The sequence below is a fragment of the Mercenaria mercenaria genome, chromosome 6 (assembly GCF_021730395.1).
Source record: "Mercenaria mercenaria strain notata chromosome 6, MADL_Memer_1, whole genome shotgun sequence".
Taxonomy (NCBI): domain Eukaryota; kingdom Metazoa; phylum Mollusca; class Bivalvia; order Venerida; family Veneridae; genus Mercenaria; species Mercenaria mercenaria.
In genome coordinates this window covers 62,719,914-62,743,341 of record NC_069366.1, presented here as the reverse complement: position 1 = coordinate 62,743,341, position 23,428 = coordinate 62,719,914, and the positions used below count along the sequence as shown (strand labels likewise).

At 34.0% G+C, this 23,428-nt stretch overlaps 1 protein-coding gene across 1 annotated transcript in view; it reads right to left on the bottom strand.

Moving 5' to 3' along the window:
• Positions 1 to 1,571: 1,571 nt before the first annotated feature.
• LOC123548709 (uncharacterized) overlaps positions 1,572 to 23,428 on the bottom strand; it is a 34,604-nt gene continuing 12,747 nt past the window's right edge. Inside the window, exons 2-6 of the mRNA XM_045336212.2 lie at positions 8,700 to 8,910; positions 8,043 to 8,181; positions 5,109 to 5,248; positions 4,711 to 4,888; positions 1,572 to 4,292 (exon numbers count right to left, since the gene is read on the bottom strand). Coding sequence (XP_045192147.2) covers positions 3,663 to 4,292; positions 4,711 to 4,888; positions 5,109 to 5,248; positions 8,043 to 8,181; positions 8,700 to 8,899 — 1,287 coding nt within the window. The 5' untranslated portion in view covers positions 8,900 to 8,910 and the 3' untranslated portion in view covers positions 1,572 to 3,662. The remainder of the gene's footprint in view (positions 4,293 to 4,710; positions 4,889 to 5,108; positions 5,249 to 8,042; positions 8,182 to 8,699; positions 8,911 to 23,428) is intronic.

Genomic DNA, 23,428 nt, shown 5'->3' with positions numbered 1-23,428 from the left:
TAGAAATTAGACATTTCATTAATATTCAAGTTATATGATGCGTATATAAGGGGGGTCAATATACGTTTCCGTAGACAACCATACAGCAAAATTTGTATTAAAATTTACACGTATACATATTATGTTATATTATGCGTGATTACATTTTAAAACAAATAACAGTTATGATGGAACTGGTGTAAAATTGAATTACTCCTAACTTGCACGTGCGAAATATGTGGACAAAGTTGTTCAGAGATTGATGCCCACGGAGCGGTTTACCCCGTTTTCATGTACGGACCCCTGCACACTTCAGAATTTGTAATATAAAATCTGACTTTCAAATCAAATATTTTTAAGTGTCGCTTGAATAAGCAAAATTAACAATGAAGCAGCCGACAAAAGCATAATCATTCTTTCTGTCTTATTTACTTAACATAATCATTATTTTTTCACTAATTCCCATTTTATTGATGCTTTTAAATGGCTACTTCTTTCAAAAGACATCTGTCATAAAAGTGCCATAAAAGTGCGAAATACCCACAGTCACTTCCTTTAGAATGTAGGACGTTTTGGCCAGCGGACGTTTTGGCCTAGGATCTTTCGGCCTAGGATGTTTTGGCCAGGCATTTTTGGGGGTAGGACGTTTTGGCCAAAAATAAGTTGTGGTTCCATATCATGCAAAATATGGTCTGGAGATTATTCTTAAGAATGTTATAGTATAAGTGAACAAATTAAACTGATAATAAAACATACTCATGGTATTTTATTTTTATTTTTTATAATCTTTCTATATGTATACATATAAACATATACACATTGTATGTGTTTGTGTATGTGAAAATATTTGCCATTTACAACAAACCAAAAGAGTTTATTTTATTCACAATTACATTTTTAAAAAGAATGTTCAATTATACTGTAACATATGATAACATATTAATGCCCAGATCATAATTGGCGTATTATGGAAATAATTTGTTTTTGGCCAAAACATCCTACCTCAAAAACGTCCTAGGCCAAAAGATCCTAGGCCGAAACGTCCGGGCCAAAACGTCCGTGGTCAAAACGTCCGTCCTCCCTTCCTTTATTACCCTGTTTTTATTGCAATTAAAAGGTAATAGAATTAAGAAGCAAGGGATTATCTAATTAAGTATCAGTTAGAGCATACGCAAATTTGTGATTTATTACAACAGTTTGAAATTACAATTTCGATGTGATAATAAATTGAAAAAAATAAGTCAAATGGTCAATTTCTAAATTAATCTTTGCTTACACTTTCAGAGTTTTAATCAATATGCTTACAAATGTGAATAATTTACTCTCCATTTAATGATTCATTAAATGTACATACGCATGACTCGGAAAAAAAATCTTAAATAAATAATTTAAATAAACACTTACTACACACTTTTTGATTCGTAGATACTTCAAGCTGCGATTTTTCTATTGTATAAGCGAACTATTTAAAGAAGCGGTTAAAATATATCAAATATTGCGTGTCAAGATGTGCGAAAATAGCAACAAAAAATATCACATTTTTGACAGGTGGGACTTTCCATATCCAAGGGTCATATTTTGATGGTCTTAGGAAAAGAATTCGACAAATAATCAAGATTCTAATTGATATGCAATTAATTTAGTATGCTTATTGTTCAAAGACAACATTCATCTTAAATACGCCCCACCGTGTCCCTATTAATAAACTTAGTATAAATTCATCGACAACTTTGTAATTATCTGTCACTGGGTTTCAAGATTCATCTGATTTTTAACGAGAGAAAATTTTATAACATTTCAAGAGGAATTAATTCCAGCAGCATTCCGATCACTTACTCCAGCTAGTCGCAGATACAAAAAAAATATTTTTAACCAAAATTAGATATATAATTTGATATCTAGGAAGTGGTGGTCTAGCATTAAAGTTTCGGCCACTCAACCTGGAGGTCAGCGGTTCAGTTGCCACCAGGGTTCTAACTTACAACCACATCTCATATGACATCAGTATAAGAGTGAGATGTCCAATTTGTCTTGTCTTAGTTAATTCACTGGTTACTTATCTAGGTGGATATCAATGCTAATACTGTACCCATAGCTCCGACGACAACAATGTTCCATTTGCTTTGCATTCATATATTGTATACTTCAAGTAAATATCACATGTTACGGTTGCTATTTTAGTTCACCCTCTATAAGCACATGTATTTATTTCACTATCTGATTTTGTTCACCGTCCTTAGTGACACATAAATATACTCTATACTAATGCTATGTAACGAGAAACATTATATTGTTTAAGTTACCGGAAATAAAGAATATGTTCTGTTCTGTTCTGTTCCAATTGTGTAAATGTCACATTGACACTGCACAGCTCTGATATGCACATTTTAACATTGTTAATATTTTATTGCTTTAAATGAATTTTTCGTAGATTCTATATGTGACCAGCTAATACCCTGGTCACAAGAACGCTACGCGCTCCGTACGAATAGGTTTTTAGTCGAATTTTGGCAAACTCGTACGGCGTCCACACGGACATCGTTGATTCGTAGGACCGTCGTGCGGATTTTTTGAACTCGTAGAGGACTCGGGAATTCAGTGAAAATGTTTAACCGAGCTTCCGAGTTCTTTACTAGCTAGCAGAAAGTAACGAGTTCAGAAGCAGCTCGCAAGAGCCCCGTACGGGAAGCGCACGGGCCCCGGAGGAGCTCGTACGGGCATCTCACGGATTTGGATCTGTGAGGCTTGCTGTTGCTCGCACGACTATGTGAAATGTAAAATAGATTTAATCCACTATATTTAATAAAGTTACACCTCAGTTTATACAAATATACTTTATGTGTAAAGAAAATAGAATTAAACGTTTAAGGATATAGCATAATAAGCACAAAAGCATTTCCCAATTACTAAAGAGAAGTGAAGAGATTAAAATATACAAATACATATTATTTGTGATGTTCATAAGCTTTCGTTTAAATAACATTCAGTTCATTAACTTAAAATTTAAAAAACGAAAGGAGACCAATAGCAAAATAAATTAAGAATGAAGCTTTTAACTTTAATATAAGCATCGTTAGTTTATATTTTGGATTTCCGCATCAGGTACAGTATTAATCAAAGGCCACAATTAATATCCCAGACGGTATCACTCTCCCTCTTCAAAAAGTTAGATATCGACCAAGATATATATGATAATGATGTACTAAAAATTACTTAACATTAACATCATATGTATATATGTGTATGTATAAGCATACAGGATATAACATATCTATTGATCGAATGCAACTACATTTACCCACTTAGTATAAAACAATAATGTAATATATTTAGTAATCAAATGCTACTACATGTATCCTCTGTTTACTAAACAAAAATATATGTGAAATGACAAAATTCTGTAACATGTTTAAAAATCAAAATGTGATAAGCTCTGTTAAGCACTGATTTATATTACTTTAATGAAATAATTATTTTTGTATTATCACGTATTCTTAAATGTTTGATACGTTTTGTAAATGATATGCAATTTATTGTATACCTTCTTCGATTAACTATGTAGCATTGTATGCATTAAATTTTTGTAAAACACTGTCCTGTCATGTATTATGTTTTGTTTGTCCTCATGGGCCATTTGGCCTTCTGGAATTTTGAAAAATAAAACTTATTAAACAACAAACATTTCATTCAGTATCCAATATCTCATAGGTAGCCTCCCCTGTTATGCGATATTGTTTTGTTTTGTAATTGGATAAATCTTGAACTCGAGTTCTATGGACTTCATTGTATAACATTTGTATTGCTTTTGGAATGGGTTCGAATCCCGCTAGCCTAGCAAGTTCATCATTGTATTCCCATTGGCGTGGTCCCATAAAGTGAGCATATCTATGAGGAAGTCCCTCGCTCAGTCGCTTTTGGTAGTCCGACTCCGTGTCATGATCCATATCTTCCGTACTTGGTAACTTCTGCGTTCCATCAAGGGAAGATAGAACGAATTTTACTTGGTTATCAAACTGGGGAAATGGACATATGATTTTGCACATGCCGATAAAAGAGAGCGTATAGAATTTTGTATGTATTATATGTTTATACAACGGGGTAATTCTTTCCCCGCTGATTTTTAACTGGCACTCTTCCGTCAAGAAAGGGAAGCTGTATCTATATCCGGTACAGAGCAACAAAACATCCGCCTCTTCTTCGGTACCGTTCTTGTATATAACAGAGTTAGGTGTAAGCCGAGCGATACCTACTTGCTGAAATACGTTTACCGGGAGAGGTGAAGCTATTCTTGGCCTATCGTGGCTTATGATTATCTACAATACACACAACAGGTTTCTTTAAAAATCGCAAACAACTATACAGTGGAAATGTAGCATGACTTTTTTTTATATTTTTGTAAGACTGTTATTTTCATGATGTTCATGGGCTTAAATAATGAGTAGTTTACCAATGTGAAATATTATCTGAAAATTACATTTTTATCCCCAACAGTAAAATAAAAGAAACAATAAAGAGACAAAATCACATCAAAATATCCCCGTATGACGTATTTAGTTTAGATTTATTAGATGTGTACAGAACTTTAGGTCAAAAGCTTTCACGAAACGACTGAAAATGATATAAAATATGGTCAAAACAGCTGGCGCCATTTGGTTCTTGCAAACGAGAAAAGAAGTTTAGGAAAATTCTTTCAAGATGAATTAAGCAATGAGGTTTGGTAAACCTATTTACCTTTTTAGCAACAGGCGCAATATCTAAACAAATGTCTTGGCCGGAAGCCGCGCCTCCCAAGCAGACGACAACCTTATTTTGAAACTTTTCCGGATCCCGGTAATCGTGGCTATGAATTATTGTTCCGCGAAACTCATTCATGCCTTCCAGTTCGGGTACCAACGGTACAGAGTAATGGCTAAAATATAAAAACAAACTGAGCAAAACATTTGTTTTACAAAACAGAAAAAATCAACGCATATATTATGATATAAAGTGTTTAAACCACTTATAAATATAGAAGGCTGACAACCTATTTTTTTTTCAAATGGAAACGATCTACAAATTCTTGTTAACACGCAAAAATAGATAAAATACAAAGGCCAATTATAGTGATGCTCCGTTTTTGTAAATCATACCCATTGCAAACTATAACGGCGTCAAAGACAGAACTTCCAGTCTCAGTATTTGTTGAAGAGTTAACGAAAGAGTAGTCTACCCTCCATGCTGTTTTACTGTGTGAAGACAGTGGAGTCACGCTCTCCACTTTTGTATTGAACTGCAATGGAATATTTTCCATAACCCAGTAAAAGATTGTTAGGTCAATAGATAGAGTACAAAAGACTTCCAGTAAGTATATCGTTGGTTCGAATTCCAGGCGAGGCGTGTGTACTACGTAACTATCTGTCTATGGAAATTCTTCATCCATCTCTTAGAGATGGTACCTAAAAATTCAAATTCATCTTTATAGGTTTTTTCAGACTGAAATGATAGCTAAGTGCACCAATTTTCTAAATATATTCATGGTTTACCTCTTCTCCATGTCAAAAATAGAAATATTTGATATCTAAAAAATGACTTTCTCAAAATATCTGAAGCAAAATGAACAACTCTTGTATTGACCGTTTTTCAAAGATTTTAGGACTTCCCCAATTATAGTCTATATCAAAAGCTCCAACAGCTAAATAAATTCAATAGAGTATAAGGTAAGTTTACTCTACTTTCAACATTTTGAAAGAGCCTATACTAAACTTCCTTTTGTCTTTTAATAAAGTCAAATTCCAAGACTAGCCAAGAGTCTATTAAAACGCTTGAAAAAATTCTGAGTGAAAGAGAATGACATGCTCTTTATTATAAGCTTACCAAAACCATACCAAAAATGTACCTTAAAGAAGTTATTAAAGATTTTGTATTGTAAACAAACCCTACACCATTTTACTATCAATATTTTCCACTCATGAATGCACTCAATTCAGGTGATCATTGTTGATATATTTGTAAATGAGAGGCCCCAACAAAAACTTTTTTTCAAGTTGTGTAAACAGTATAAGTTTTAAATTAATGTTGATATCTGAAATTATCCGATTACTTTGTTTTCAACAATAAATAAAACACCTTTTAGTTTGTTCAGGGTAGTTGACCTGTAACGAAAATCATCAAATAGAGTAATCTCCATATACTTTTTTAGCATTTATTCGTTTTTCAAGGAAAGCAAATGATCGTGCTAAAAAAGATTTTAGGACTTCCCCAATTATAGTCTATATCAAAAGCTCCCACAGCTAAATAAATTCAATAGAGTATAAGGTAAGTTTACTCTACTTTCAACATTTAGTTCCCTCCAGAGAATGTTTAAATTGAGAATTGCTTAAAATAAATTACATAGAGTCATTACCTGTCAGCTACCTTAACATGTAGTAATTACAACCATTTCCTTAAAACATTGTAATTATATTTGACGACAATGAATTTTTGTGTTACCAATTTAACTTTGTTTGTTATTTCTCATTGTTGGATATATACATTTTACATTTTGATATATAAATGTTGTGTAAACCAATATATCACCATTGAGAACAATAAATAAACAACTTTGGCTAAAAGATCAAAACTTAACGTTTCTTAATGTCGTTAATTTTCTTCAAAGGAATGTATGCATTATTACATATAATCTTCATGCATTACTAAACTTTCTATCAGGGCCTCACTACAACTTACAAAATAACTGTCAGTGTAAGTCATGAGAAAAGCATGCATATTGTATATTGAATACAAAGGGATTTAAACAAATGTAGGTCATACTTTGTCTGCCTGATAAGTTGTTTGAAAAAGGACCTATCTGATTTTTCTTTCACTTTTGATCAATGTTTAATGTTGGCTTCAGTTTATTGATCAATCCAGAGTTGTCCCCCTTTGATTTATTTGAGTAGGTACCATCTCTACATCTCTTATTCACGTGGGTTAGTTTGTCAGTCAGTTAACTGCGGAGAAAGTAAGATTTGTGCGAAGAATATAGGTGTTAGGCCAAGTCCTGAAGAACTGGTTGAAAAAAAAAGGCGTAAAATCCAACAAAAGAGCAAAATCAACAAATTAATACGTCTTTTTTTCATTATTGTACGATTAACTGAGTGCAATGTTTAGTTCAGCAATACAGTTTTGGTGTACATTTGTACATGGTGATGCGATCAACCAATCGTTCAAAAAGAGCCCTCCTTCATGAATTTTTCTTTAGCTTTCTGACGGTAAAATATTTAATAACGGAGTGCTGGCTCCCTTAAAATGAAATTTGAAGTCTGATTTTTATCGGTGCTTTTGCACACAAAATGGAGAAAATGTCTGTACTTGTGATTTGTGTAACATTGACTAAGATGTTCATGTTTTCTATGATATATATATATATATATGAGCCGTGCCATGAGAAAACCAACATAGTGGCTTTGCGACCAGCATGGATCCAGACCAGCCTGCGCATCCGCGCAGTCTGGTCAGGATCCATGTTGTTCGCTAACAGTTTCTCTAATTCCAATAGGTTTTGAAAGCGAACAGCATGGAGCCTGACCAGACTGCGCAGTCTGGTCTGGATCCATGCTGGTCGCAAAGCCACTATGTTGGTTTTCTCATGGCACGACTCATATATGTTCATCGACGTAACAAAAGCAAGTTATTGTACATGTTGCGATTAACTTCACTATTTCCGGATGAAATCTGGGGTCATTTCCCTACGAACTCATAGGCAACACTTCGATAAAATTCAAACTGGGATCTCTGTAACAAATTTATCACGGAACCCCTCGAACATGTCTTGAAGAGTTCACAAGACTTCAAGTCGTTGGCTGGAATTCAAGACGGTGGCTATATTTTATATAGCAATTAATGTGGATCGTCTTAGAATAAAAGTAAACAAATCCGCCCAGATAGGTGAGAACAAGACTCCAGTCAGAAGGCCGTTGGTTCGACTTTCAGGCGAAGTTTATGTTCTACATAAGTAATTATTGATTAAAGACAGTACGTCTGGAAGGAAAACTCATCAAATTTGATAACTTAAAAATATCTAGACACTGACTCCTATAGCAAACCTTTATTAATTTGCGTAAATCAAAGTGATCAGCATATTCCTCCAGATATTGAAGAACATCTTTGTGATCGCAGAATGAAGGAAGGTGACTTGGAAGAGGGTATCCCGGAAATCCCATCACTTCTTTTGGTATGTTTGTTCTGGAATACAAATGTTCTGAAGCAGTTTTTTCTCTCAACAGAAAAATAGCATACTAGCAGTACCGCGGGTATTGTATAACGTATACCTCCGCCTGTATAAATGGGGGCATATAAAATATGTCCTTTCATTTCTACTGCTTTCTACTTTTTGATATGCTGCAACGTGACGGCATAATTAACTACACATCTAAAAGGAAAGTGGGCCGTCAAAAAGGACCGTCAGATAATAGTTTTCGAAACACAAATGCATTTGTCTGTCACACTAAAAATGACCTAAAACGTTTGATAAATTTTAAAGGTGATTCTCAAGAACACTTTTTTCTATAAGACGATTCTTTCCGGATTCCACAAATGAGTTATACAACTAGGTAAGGTAACTGAACGGCAGTTTACGTTACTAGTATGTTGCATATTCTCCACATGTGATTTTGGCACTCCTAAGCCAAATGTCACAAGCGAAAGCGTTACCACACGTATATTGCCTTCTGACACTACGAGCCTACTATTATATGTTTTACCTGAGATTCTTGTACATGCTTGTATGGATCGGCAAACCATTTTTGTCAGTACCAACATTGTCTGTGTATCTCCATGTACCACCAACTTCTGCCGCCATTTCGAAACCAACACCCTGGAATGTCTCTGGTCTGGCTGATAAATGTCGCAATGCACCCAGTCCAGCCGCACCGCAACCAATTACACAAACACGTAGAACCATGTTTTTTGGGTCTGTTAGCAAAAATTTAAGACGATCAGAATTATCTGTTTTGTTTAGCCTGATAAAAAGTATTTGCAAATGTGCAAACAGGATTGTATTCTTCCACAACTCAACAATGCAAAATACCACTGATGAGAGACTTTAGTTTCTACGTTCAATATATTGAACAAACAAGTTTTGTATAATATCATTTACGTACTGAAATAATAAGCATTCATTGTTGAACCAAGTTCTTGCTTTAACTGTTCGTCGTCTGAAGATATGAGTGTCCATTATATCAAGACATACGTAATAGTTTGTTTACCTCAGTAAAAAATATCTATCAACAGAATTTAACAAAATTATCTGATCTGGAAAACGTTTTATCCTCTTCAGAACTGACGATATTGCCTACTGGTCTCAATTTCGTTTGGCAAGCATTTATTGCGAGGTTTCACGTCTTCTGTTATTTTGCAATGCGAGATATATTTTCAAGATCAAACTATCAGAGGGTAAGTGCGAGTAACCTAAATGAACGAAATTTTGTTGAATGGAAACAATATCTAGTTACTATATTTAAAAAATAGGCAAAACAAGTTTAATGTTCTTTCTAGCTTTTTTTCTTCATATTTTTATATTAGAATAAAATCTCTTTGTTAAACAGTCATGGGTCTTTGTGAATTTTTAAAAATGGAGTGTGGTCGACAAAAAGATGAGTCAAAATATAAGATGGCCTAAATATCTTTTATTGGAATTTCTTTATGACATTCATCAAATACCGATGTAAAAGGATGTCGTTTAAGATACTGATAAAAACTAAGTGTTGCAGGAAATTTGTTAAGTGTATATGTGTTTTCGTGCCATAAGATACCGAGCTTTAAAGGTAACTTTAAAGATGTACTTTGCTTATCTCTTACGACAGAAATTATCATACTGATATTGATTCCTCGCCAAATATATTTTATTTGGCTTAATCCATTAACTAATTATTTCTGTAAAGCTGCAATAACAGTTAAATGGATATATCATTAAATCAATGAAAGAAACTGATTTTGCAACAAGGATGGGAATCAAGACCAAATATATCATGCAATAATCTTTACACCAAGCAGAAAGTATGAAATAACAATGCATAAGGTTACTCAAATGTCAGCATTTGACTGTGACCAGGAGACTGTTAATTGTTGCAACCACCGCTAAATGTCGCAAAATTCAACTGTCCCAAATTTTTTTTCCGAATTTCGTCCTGAAATTTATACTGTAAAAAATTCAAGATATATGCGATTGAGTACCGATTTTATTTTGATGCCTTTTTGTTCGAGGTTTTTCCTATTGTGTCACAAACATGGCCCCTGACGTCGCTTTTCGTGCAACGCCCAGCTCCGGGTGCTCACGGCATTTTTCCTTTCCTGCGCTCTGATTGTCACTTAAATGAAAAATACAAAATAGTTGTCACTTTGCATGCAGAAAATGCCACTCGATGGTATAAAATTTAGCGAAAAAAGATTGACGCTTAAGACGTCAGAGACGAAATGGTCACGTCAAAACGGAAAAACTCGCATCGAGTTTTGCTGCAAATTTTGCCTTAAATCCAATTTGTGAAAAATTGGCTCGATAAAAAAACGTATAACTTTGGTATGTTGTTTAACGGTATTTGTACTTTTAGCCGACACAAAGATAATTAGGGGTCACCGACTTACATTTTTCAATATTTTGCGTTATTTTACCCCTATCCCTACATGGTTTGAGGCTATGCGACGTTAGCGTTTAAAGTTATGTTTTCAGCTTACACAAGTCACGTTCGTTAATCTTAGAGACAGTATTTTTAGTCAAGACTGTGACTCAATGCAGACTTGGAGCACCGGTATAAACTACAGACTCCGGTATATACCGGATTAACTAAATTTGAGCGAAAAATATCTTAAATGTATATATTTTGTAACCATGGTGATACTAACCCTAACCTTTAGTCAGTATTTTATGCTTATTATACACTAAATGCGTGCGGACATGCAAAAATATGCATATTTTTGCCGTGCGCTACAATTGATGATCACTTTCGGGCATGCGCAGAAGACCGCTCCAACTCTGCAATGAGTTATACATCGTTTAGTTAAAAACAATATGTTTTTATTATTAGAAATTTTCACGATACAGTCGATCTGAACTGCAGATACCATTAATGGTGAAAGGCAAACACTTTGACACAATATATGTTTTGTATTACCCACTATTTATTTCCTATTGATGTTTTCAAAATGCAGATTCAAAGCTCGAATAATAGTTGTCTTCGGTTACTCTCGTTTTACCGTTAACCTTTTCTCCTAATACATACCGCAAGCCATTCACACATCCCTTCAAATGCTAGCTTTAAATGATCATAGGAAAGTCCGGTGACACTTTTTCCTTGCTAAATTTTGGGAAATTTATTTGTTCTCCACACAGATTTTTACCTCTTGGTTGCGATTTCTTTAACAACACTTACTTTTTTAAATTTTTCAAAGCATATCAAATTTTATGAAAAAGATGATTCTCTTTGTTTCGAGATTTTTGTGACAGAACAAAATCAAAGTGCTTGCTATTTTCAATGATCAGTGCTTGTTTTTACGCCAAACCCCTCGAATATATTTACTAGCGATCTAAAACTCCCTTTTCTTTTAAGATCTAAACAGTGGTAAAGTGTCAAAAAACCCATAAATCTTTCAAAGCTCGTCCAGACATCCGGCTTTAATACAACTTTTTCCCAAAGATTCTCAGTCAATTGTTTTCCATTATGGGCAACTAAAATGTTTTTTTTCACCAACAAACCGAATCCACAATAAAACTTTTCAACCATCACAAAGGGGTGCGCCCGGGAGGGGTTTTTTCCTTTTTTGTATAAAACCTTTTACCGTTTTAAGAAACGAATTTCCCGGGTAACGCCCGCTTTTTTTAGTGATGTACCCCGGAACGAAACGGGTTTGAATTTTGGGTCCCGTTCCGGACTCGCAAAAAGTTGCACAATTTCAGCTTCTTTCCCCTAGTGACGTAGTTTCAATGTCGTAAAATTAAAATTTCCGCCAATGTTTCCGCATTTTCGTTTGCTTGGCAAAAGTTTTGGGCACCCGGGATTCTTACAGTATCAAAATTTTCCCGTTTCGAATGGCACTCGATGCATATTTTGTCCTTCCTTTTTTGGGAAAGAGGTTTTTAACAAATAATCTTTTCTTCTTAAAATTCGAAACGTTTTTTGCTTATTTTTTTTTTGGGTTTTATAAGTTTTAAAATAATCCCTCTGCTGTCTTTTGAACAAGTAAAATTTACCAAAAATTTTTTTTGTGGAAAAGCCCCTAAATTTTCAAAATTTTGTTCACAATCCAAATCCATCATTAAACTGCGCACCCAGCCGAACACCGAAGGGCAAAATTTTCGCTGGCTTTGTAGTTTCGTATTTTGGGAGCTTTGCTCCAACAACTTATTCAGTGTTTTTCTTTGACTGGGTTGTACCAGTTCATTTTTCCCGGGTTAAAAAAAAGGGCCCAACAAATTCCCATTTGAGTTCAAAATTGGCAGCGTCGGGTTTTAGGTAAATTGCATGTTTTTCTTTTTGCCATCGTGAGGGAAACCCAATGACCACCATCTGTGATTTCCATACATTGGGATACTATTCCATTATAATTTGCTCATGTCATCCTCTGTCCCTTTTCGTTTTTTTTGACAGCTAAGAAGTTTTTTAGGAAGCGGTCTTAACTTTCCTGGTGAGAGTTTTATTTTCGTTTCCGTCCAAATTTTTTTTTTATATGTCCGAAATCAAAAATTTTTCTTAAAATTTGGATTCACTTCTCTCGTATTTTGTTTTTATAGCTGACCTTTTCGCCCAATTACACCTACAAATTTCATCCCAAACCATTAGCTTTTTCGGCAGACTCTTACATATCCGGTTCCTACTTTAGCACTTCCTGCCCTTTTTTTTACGACACTCATGCTGCTGTACCCTTTTCCCCCCTTTTGCTGTTCAAGTTACATTTTGCGCTTTCTTGACTCGTGTAGAATAGTTCAAACACTTTTTAGTCTTCACCCTAAACATGCCCCCAAACCGCGAAGAGTGAATTTCCCAGTCATTTAAAGGGTTAAAATAGCGAGAAAAAAGGGGTTTTCTATTTTCAAATCTACAAGGGACAAAATAAACAAACGCAGATGATGATTAAAAAAAAATTTCAAATTTTCAAGTCTTTACCTTTTAAAAACCAAAGAATGTCTTTAAACGAAGTTTTCAAAAAAAATCAACAAAAAATAATTCCAATAAACAAATTTTGACCTTGCCCTTTGGTAAAAGGGTTCACCCCCACAATACTTTTTTTTGTATGCTGGACAAATTTTTGAAAGTTCAGAAGAAATAAAAATTAACAAAGATATGACAGAAAAAAAAAGGGGTTGCCAAAAAACTTTAACCTTAGAAATAAAGTAAGTGAAACACCTTGGGACCTTGACCTAGTAAAAGGGGCTCAGCCCCACACATACTTTTTTTTATACTGGACAATGTTTATGTAAGTTAAAGAAATTTTTAAGCAATATCAACAAAAAAAACAAAAAATACAAAGGTTGCCAAAAAATTTTAAACCCTTTAAAAATAACCTGGGTATAACACCTTGGTGACCTTGACCGGTAAAAGGGGCTCGCCCCTACAAAAACATTTTTTGTAACTGTACAATGTTTACAGAAGTTCAGTAAAAAGCAACATTTACGAGGGTTACTGTAAAATTTTAAACCAAGAAGGTCACCCCGACGCCGACGACGACACCAAACCGGGCGAGTAGAATACCCCCTCTTTTCCCCAAAAGGGGCTATGACAAAAAAGGGAAAGGGAACGCTTAAAAGTTAAATTTTTCAAGGTATCACAACCTTGTTTTTTTCCATCAGTGTTTGCGGGGAAATAAAATGAACAAAAACTTCAATGAACTTAAAGGGGAAAATTTATAAAAATCTTCATCTTGATAATCGTTCTTGTACAAACCTAAATAAACGTTCATTCCGGGGCCCACTTTTTGACCATGCGCGTCTTGGCTAACAACAACTTAAATTTGGTCTGTAACAAATTAACAGGAAAAAACCAAAAAACAAAAATAAATTTACGATAATAAAAAGGGGAATATTTAAACATTTGCTGTTTTCTTGGAGACACATCAGAAAATTATAGAAATTATTTTTTTTCTGTTTTCTTTTTTTTCATGCAGTCTTGTTGAAATGCAATATTGTCAAATGAAACCCCAAAATTTAAATAGCTAAACCCCTAAATTTTAAAGGCTTCTAATAAAAAAGATCAGCGCAAAACCTTGAATAAACACTTTTTAAAATACCTTTCTGCAAAGTCTCCTTTCACCTTTTTTTTGGGATGAAATTTTCGTTTTAATGCAGAGTTTGGAGGGTACTGTCCCTCTGTTTTGGCCCGATTCTGAATCTCTTTTTGATGCGCAGCTCTGCAAAGAAAGAAAGATAAAAATTTTCGTTTTATCCTGCACTTTCTGATTATATTTTAAGAAAACATTTTAAACTAATTATTAAATCTTTAAACCCGTTTGTCGAACAATTTTAACCAAAACTTGCGGGCGGCAAGTTTTCAAACCTTTGCGACCAGGCAGCTGATCATGCCTGCCTGTTCGCTATTAGGGGCGTAAATTAAAAAAAAAAAACCCCCCTTCAAATAATAAAGGGTACTGCCCAAATTGAAGAAAACCGATCCATTTAAAAAATTTCAAAAGGGCAAGGGAAAACAGGAACAGGAATTCCCGCACGAAAGCGTATAACTCGTTTAAACTAGTCACGATTTATAGCACGTGGTCGATAACCAATAGCATAATTGATTTCGGGTGTTTTAATTAAAATATTCTTTGCGTGTTTTTCAAATGAAAGACATTTTAAAGGAGGTGGGTTCCCTTTTAATTTTTGTTTTGGCGCATTCAAACCCGGGAACTAACGGACGTTTTACGACGACTTTTACGACAAAAAAAATGTTTTGTAATTCATTCTTCTGAAAACAAATCATAACTTCTTCGATCGATGCTTTAGGTTTATAAGCAGAAAAATGAAAAAATTTGCCCAAAACGCTTCAAAACAAGTTCCTTAAAAGACGTCATTAGTCAGACGTTACTGTCAGTTACCGCGCAAAATTAATGCTTTTATCTTGAAAGTAGTAATTCTGTGCATTTTTTTTTATTCAAATTTTTTTAAAATAACCATTTTTGCTGAAAATTTTATGGTCTTTTGCTCAAATAATAACAATTTTTTTGCTTCGTTATTAGACTTTAAAATGTTTGGGGAATGTACAAAATGGATGAGAACCAATGTTTTTGGAATAATTAGGTGAGAGGTTACTTGTTAGGGCCCTTTTTTAAAATAAAAAATCTAGCATTTGATTTGAATACCTATTTTTCAGGCCGTTGATAATTTGTTACCTATATACTAAAACAAGATCTAAAATTGTTCAAATTTCAGTAGAAAATTGTTTTTCTTAATTGAAATGAGTTACCGGGGAAACGAAGCCCGTGACCTAGTACAAAGGAAAATTAAAAAGCTTGACACTATCATTAAGAAACACAGTTTCGGCTTTTTTTTTCATTTCATCAAAACCAGAGAAAAACAGTAGCATGCTGAACGATTTTTCCATGAACAATCCCAAACGAGGGTACCTAAAAGTTTTCTAAGTTTAAAATGTTTTTTGAATAAATGCAGTAACAAAAAATAAACTTACGTTAAAATAAAGTTTAAACAACATCAACTCGAAAAAAACTATTCAATTTTATTTTATAAAATTACGAAAAAAAGAAAGATAAAACCATTTTAAAACATCTCGTTGTCAGGGTTACTTTAAACAAAAGAAAAATAGGGTACCGTATAGTGCTTGGGGTATTTGCTAATGATATTCCCAATATTCCAGTTTTCATTAACAAAATTGGCCTAACCGTCGAAAACCCCTATTTTTATACATACTGTCTAAAAATGAGAGAAAATGCTTTTTCCATGGAAACACGAGCCCCGCGACATAAACTTTTTAAGCTTATATTAAAAGTAACTGCATACTAGTAAAAATATAGTTTATCTGACTCCCCGGATATCAAGAAACTAAAATACACTGAAAGTGTTAAAATCCTATTTTCCTTCTTTTTTCCATAAAATCCCTTGGAGGGTCATTTTCTTCAAACCTGGATAAAAACGAACTTGAAGGAACAGAAAAAACGAAACTGAGAATTTTAGCAATTAAACTTTAATAACACGACTACAAAAAGACTTGGGGTTTCAACATTTGAATTACCCTTGTAAAAAGGGTAACCTACCCCCCTTAACACATTTTTTAATTTAAGCATTTGCAAGCATCTGTATTTTAGGAAAAAGGCAGTAATTCGGTCAAAAATTCTTCCTCGAGTTCGAAAGAAGTCCATAATAAAAAAATCCTATTTTCCCAAGTTTGCGAAAGTCTGTAGATATCTTTAATCACACTTTTCAGTACTAGAAACATTCTGCAGAAAAAACGGGTAGCAAACGTACACTAGCTCCTAAAATGAGACCTTTTTTCACTTTTTTGATTGATGAATTACAGAGCCCGTCTAATCACATGCTAATACTAGTCTGAAATTTCAACATCATTTTGAAAATCAACATAACTGGCTCTTTTCTATAAATGGGAAATTTGAAAAATAAAAAGGAGAAAATGTAGGAAACATTTTAACTGTCATCTAGGGGGTATGAGGCAATTCGTGACATTCGTCCCAAATAACAAGAAAAATGATTATTTCCCAATTTTTTCTAGCATAGCCCTTTCCCCAAAAAGTTATTTGATCTGTGTCGGTGTCATCTGCTGCTAATCTCTTTGCGTCTCTGCAACCGATCATATTTTGGGGTTTATGCAGAAACTGTCCTTAGTTATCGCCATCACCCGTTCTGTGACAGTCGCTGGGAACATAAGCCCCCTTTTCCTCTTTGCACGCACGGGCACATGAATCTCGTGCATTTCCTCCAAACTTTCCAACTTCCTCTTTTTTTTCAAGTTTTATGGGTAATTGGGGGGTTTCCCTAAAGTCACAAGAAACCATTCATGGTGGGTTTTTCCTAAACCACGGGATCATCCCTGTTCAAATAATTTCAATAATTTTGAAAACTTTCTTTGTGACCTCGGGAAAATCGGGGCTGTCAATTTTAAAAACCTTTTTAAATTTTCTTTAATTTTATTTTTTTCATAATCAAATTTGGGTCCAAAAACACGAATTTAACTAAAAACCTCCTACACAAAAATCTAAAACATTTTTGGGAGGCACATGGGTAGAGATGAGCTTCTGACTCCTAATCGAGGTTTGCGGATTAACCTGTCGGGGGGGGGGGAATTTACCGTAATTTCCCATTTCCTTCTCTCGTGCGAATCCCGGGGGAGGTGTCATTATTGGTTTTTTAGGGGTTTTCTTCATGGTAATCAGGGTTTCCTTTTTTTCCATACATTTAAAGTAGTACAACTATCAAGCCTTTGGGGAAAAACAGGAAGTACAATTACAAAGAGTACAAAAGATAGGGCAATAAAAAATTAAAAAATCCAAAAAATTTGAAAAAAGTTTTTAAAAACCCCCCATTGCAGCTTTTAATTAACGGTACGGATTTGTCAAAGCTTATCATTTTTTCCCCGGAAACCCTCGATGTAGAAATTTAGTTTCCGTTTCATTTGAACACTAAAAATTTACAAAAAAACAAACCTAAATGTTTTCGCGATGATATCCTTGAATAAAAAAGTCGTTTACATATTTTCACCCTTTATCAAATTCTCCCAAAAAAATTTTAAAACTACAATTAAACTTCTTTTCCCGGAACATTCCGTAATCACATAATGTTTTAGTTTATTACTTGTTTTAAAAATCTGACTTTTCTTCAACACTTTCTTAAAAACCCCCTTAGCTCTCAAAACTCCATGTGGAAATTTTTTCAAACCGTAAAATGTTTACGTGTGAAGGAAAATTTTTACGCAAAAGACGTAAAATGGAGAAAAAAGAGACAATGCAGTTTTCGCGGATGTTTTTAATTAATTTGCAAAAACAAGATTTACGTTCATTCTTATGGGGGAGGGGTAAAAAATTTTCAAATATTTAAAAAGGTAAGTCGGTGACCCCTAATTTTCTTGTTCAGCAAAAATACAAATACCGTTAAACAACATACCAAAGTTTTTACGTTTTTTAAACGAGCCAATTTTTTCACAAATTGATTTTAAGGCAAAATTTGCAGCAAAACCCGATGCAGTTTTTCCGTTTTTGACGTACCTTTTTGCCCCCCCTGACGTCTTAAGCGCAATCTTTTTTCGCTAAATTTTAAACCCGGTGGGGAATTTTTTGACAAATGACAGCTATTTGTATTTTTCATTAGGACATTCAGCGCAGGAAAGGAAAATGCCGTGAGCACTCGGAGCTGGGCTTTTCCAAAACGCGTCAGGGGGGCCCTGTTGTGACACAAAAAGGGAAAAAACCCGAACAAAAAGGCATCAAATAAAAAACGGTACTCAATCGCATATACCGAATTTTTTACAGTATAAATTTCGACGAAATTCGGAAAAAAAATTTGGGGCGCATCCACCTTTAAAGCGCAAAATATTATATCATCGTTATATGCAGCAACACAAACGCCAAATATTTTTTTTCCATTGTTTATGACTGAAAAAAAACTTGAAGTGGTAAAATAATCATGTGGTGCTAGGTTTAAGCACAACGGAGGTCATACATTCTTGTATACTTTTTCCAGGGCAGAAGATTCGAATAACAGGTGTTAAAAGCTCAAACAATAAAATAAATTGTCTCTGAACCCCGACTATTTTTATATATAAGTAGTGGGGTAATAATCTAAAAATTTATGAACAGCTTTACGCTCTGTGCTCGAAAGTAAGATTTTTTCATAATTTAAAAAATTTAAAATGTTAATGTATACATTAAAAATTCTTTATGTTTATGTACGAAAAGGTTTAAAATTATAAGGGAGACCCCGCGAATGAATCAAGGGTTTTCTTTTCACTGGGTTTTCATTTTAACACATAATAAATTCTGAAAGCGTGTGTCTTTAATGTAAAATCTGACAAGATAAATCCTAATCTTTGATTAATTAAATTTCAATCTTCCCTTTTTTTGTCTTAGTTGAATATATTTTGGTGTTTCTTGCTAAGAAGAGGAAGGGGTATATGAATACTTTTAAACTTTTAGTTTCTTCTGATTCTTTGCTTTGACATCGCTATTTGTCCCCTCACTTTCCCCACCCTATTTCTCATCCAAACCCCCACATTTACTCCCGTACACCCACGTTTTAATTTTGTCACCGCACAAAAAATTTTTAATAAAAAACAACTGAAAATTTTAAAGCTGTGGTGTTGCTCAAGGGAAATGCTGTTTTTTGATACAAAACAACAATTTAATTTCTATTTGACCAGCAACCCCCGATTTAAAAATGAATTATTCGAAACTTCTCGTATACATTTGAAAAAACAATTGTTTTTGTTTGTTTGGGTTTTTTTTTTGTTTTTTTCCCATTATTTTAAAATGTCATGTGCAAGAATTTACCATCAGTTCCCAAGTTTTTCGACCGAGAGAACTTAATAAAATTAAAAATTTAAAAAAAAAAGAACTGAAATTGCAAAACCAGATGTCTACATAGATCGTGTTTTCATGATAAATAGTAAAAAAATTTTTAAGGAATATCAAAACGAAAACAAACCCAAGAAAAAAGAACGGGTTTTATTTGTTATTTTGTTTTAACGCCCTTTTTTTTAACAGCATTCAGTTATGTAACGGCGGGCAGTTTAACCCAACCATGTTCCTCGATTCTGTACCAAAAAACCTGTTTCTCCGCAGATAGCTTCAACTTTCCCCAAAATTAATCGGAGTGAGGGCAATGACTCGACACAATATCTTTTATCAATCATTGTGGAGAGCATAGCCTTGTCAAGGGATTTAACTAATGACCCCGCTATCCGTAACTCTACGCTCTGTCTTCTGAAGAAGTTTTGGTAGTACCACCAACCTACCGTTAACATGCCTAGATTGGTCTTTATTTATGAAACAAAAACGCTAAAATTTTTGAGAACCCACCTAAACCCCGTCAAATAACTTAGATATTCCGAGCGCATGACATACTATCTCATGTGCATGACTTGCAGCCAGAATCTCGAGAGCGCGGAATACTATTCCGTGTCAATGACTTAAGTCGAGCCGCGGCACGGCATAAAACCCCGTGTACATGACTTGCGGTCAATATTTCGAACTCATGATAAACACCCTTATGGGCAAAACATACTATCTTGGGATTGTGACTTATAATTGCAATTTTGTGTGTGCAACTCGATGATGCAACAAAACGGCATGCTCAATTTACTGTCACTATTTCGAGCGTACGACATTCTTTTCTGTGTGACTTGCAGTTGAATTATCCTGAACATAAAATCAACAAGAAAGGTGAAAAATTGTTGAAGGTATCAATGCGATCTTTTTCTTGTTTACTCGGAAAAGTCGAACAATTTCACATGTATACGGGGAGGGGGTTCATAAATAATTCATCTATTGTCATTATTTAGGGCATTTAAGGTATAACGAACAGAATTTTACGGAAATATTCAAACTTGAACAAATTTATTTAGATTGTTTTCAAAGTTCAATTGTTTTTTGATGTTTTTTTTTTTTTTTTTTTACTTTTTTCCCCCCCACATTAACAGCGGAACATAAAAGTACTGTATTATATGCATAGGAAGTTGCGCTTTCTCATTAAACAGCATCCTCAGTTTGGCAAAAATAATCTTTCTTTTTAAAATTTAATTTTGGTCAATTATGAACATTGAGTATAAATATTTTTTTTTTTTAAAATTTTAAAAAATTTCCCAAATCAAGAAAAACAGAGACCGCGTCGGGGAAACGAACCACGGGGCCCCCGCGGGAATAGATATTTCCCGTCGTCGTAACCAAAAGCGCAAAGATGAAGTATGAATAAAGACACAAAACATAGAATTTTTAACGAGAAAAGTTTACCTGGAGTAAAAGCGTGACAAACGTTTTTTTTTGATTTTTATCGAAAAAAATAAAAAACAAAATTCCACGTGTTTCCGTAAAATAAATTCGCAGTAATTAAGTTTTAAACCATCTTTAAAAAAATAGCATTTTTTTCAAGATATCAAAAAAAAATTTTTTGTTGTCGAACGATCGTGGGCATGCCGCTTTAAAAACTTTTAGAAAGGGTCTTCTGCTTCATTTTTTTAGCATGAGGGAAAATTTAGAGGGATTTTTAAATATATTTGATATAAAAAAATATTAAATTTTAGATACGCAATTTTTGTTTCCCGTAATTTAATTAAAATTTTTGCACATTTTCCTGTTATAATTATTGCAATTTCAATTGGCTCAAAACTTATTTTGTCTTACTGAACAGAACTAAAAGGTAAAAGATACGTGAGCAGGGGAGAATTTGTTTAAAAAAAAGGTTTTCTTCAACATTTCAAAAGAAAAGGCATGCTATGTAGCATACCAAAATGGAGTGAAACGTTTAAGCTATACCATGGTGTTATTTAGTAAGATTTTTTTTTGCACCAAGATTCTGTTAAGATAACAATATACTTAAAACCCAATTAATATTTTCAAACAGATTCAACTCTGTCATAAGTACTTCAGCCAATGTTCTGTGTGCAGTGTGTAAGAGTCCAATAAACTACCAAAGTGTGCCACAAACTTCCCTAAAGCGTTATACACTGATCAGTTATTCGTTTTGTCTCCAGTTCCTTTACAGATTACCTTTCAAAGAAACAGATTTCTAACTTTCATTCAGAGAGCCCAGTTTCCCTTTTAATGATGAGCGCCAAGCAAGGGAGTTCAGAACGGTGTTATGGTAAACGCGTTTAAAATGACTCTTACCCTGCAAATTCATCAAATAAAGATTTCATATTTGGAGTTTTGAATTCATTTTTGATGGAATCTGATAGAGGAAAATATGATGAATTTACATAAAATCAGAATTAAAAATTAAAAAATGCCAATTCATTCCTTAAGTTAAGATTGTAGAATAAGATATAATTCCATAAATTAAATTGACAAAACTAAACTAAACTTAAGTAAAGAAGACTGACTAAACTAAACTATAATTATAACAAAAATTCTCTTCTAACAAAAAAGGGTTAATAATTTCTCTGGATATTAATAAATGCTACATGTAATAAACGATCTGCTGTTTAGAACTTCGTTTCTACAAAATGCTGAAATGCTTTCAATATCATAATATTATTAAACAAAACAAAACAAAAACAAAGCAGAGCTTACCAGTAACAATTCCTATCCCGGCTAGTTCAAGCAAGTACAGAGAGTGTCCCATCATATGTGCCGATACTATTCTATATAACTGTATAATTATACTATACAGTGTGCTGACTTTCTGGGACTATACTGTTTGCTTAGGATTGATATAGCTGCATTAAGCGTTTGAAGGGATAAAATGGTACTATAGTGCCAAATGCTATGTATATTTATAATTCTTGTTGTTATATTTTTAAACGTTTATGCTTAAAAATTCTAGTTAAGTTCCAAGTAAAAACTAATTGTTAAAACTTCTGAGATTCTGTCTTTCTGTCGGGTAGTAATTAGAAGAAGTTATAAGTCAGATTTCTTAACCACTGAACATCAGGAGATAAACAAATGAGCCGCGCCATAAGAAAAAAAATGTGCGTTTGCGACCAACATGGATCCAGACCAGCCTGCGCATCCACTCAGTCTGGTCAGGATCCATGCTGTTCGCTTTCAAAGCCTATTGCAACTAGAGAAACCTTTAGCGGGCAGCATGGATCCTGACCAGACTGAGCAGATGAGCAGTCTGGATCCACGCTTGTGGAAATGCTGTTAGTTTTCTCATGACGCGGCTCAATTATCGTTAGCAATTTCATGCTGGCGATTAGTTACACGCCCCTTGCGGATATCATTTCAGCATTGAAAGCGATAATATATAAGTGAAATGATAAGTTAGAGCGACAATTGACGTTGAGTTTTGAATAAAAAGTTTCCATTATTCCTGTCTCATGTAAAACCCAAACGATAGAATTTTACCAAAAAACCTAATATTTGAAAACCCCATTTTATATCGATTGAAGGATTAAAATTACGGGGTCACCGAATTAATTTTCTCGCACTACCGTGTTTCGTTATCCCTACCCCTAAATTACAAGATAATTAAAAAAAAATTCTCCTTATATATCTCTTTTCAAATTTTAGTAATTTACAGTCTCATCAATCAGAGTTTCGACATAGATGATAGGTGCATGATAGGTGAGAAAGAGATTTTTATCAAGAGGTCTTTTAGACCTGTATAAATCGCGACATGTGTAACATTCGTCAATACGACGACAACTGTGCTTAACATAATATGGAGAGCTTTATTACTCAGACCGTCGTGGGCGTGGGCGTGGGCATCGGTGTCAGCGTCTGACAGCGTTCGCGTTGGTTACAGTTTTTATGAAATGATAGTATCTTGTATACCATCAAAGATATTTACTTCAAACTTGTAACACTTGTTTATTATAACAGTCTCTAC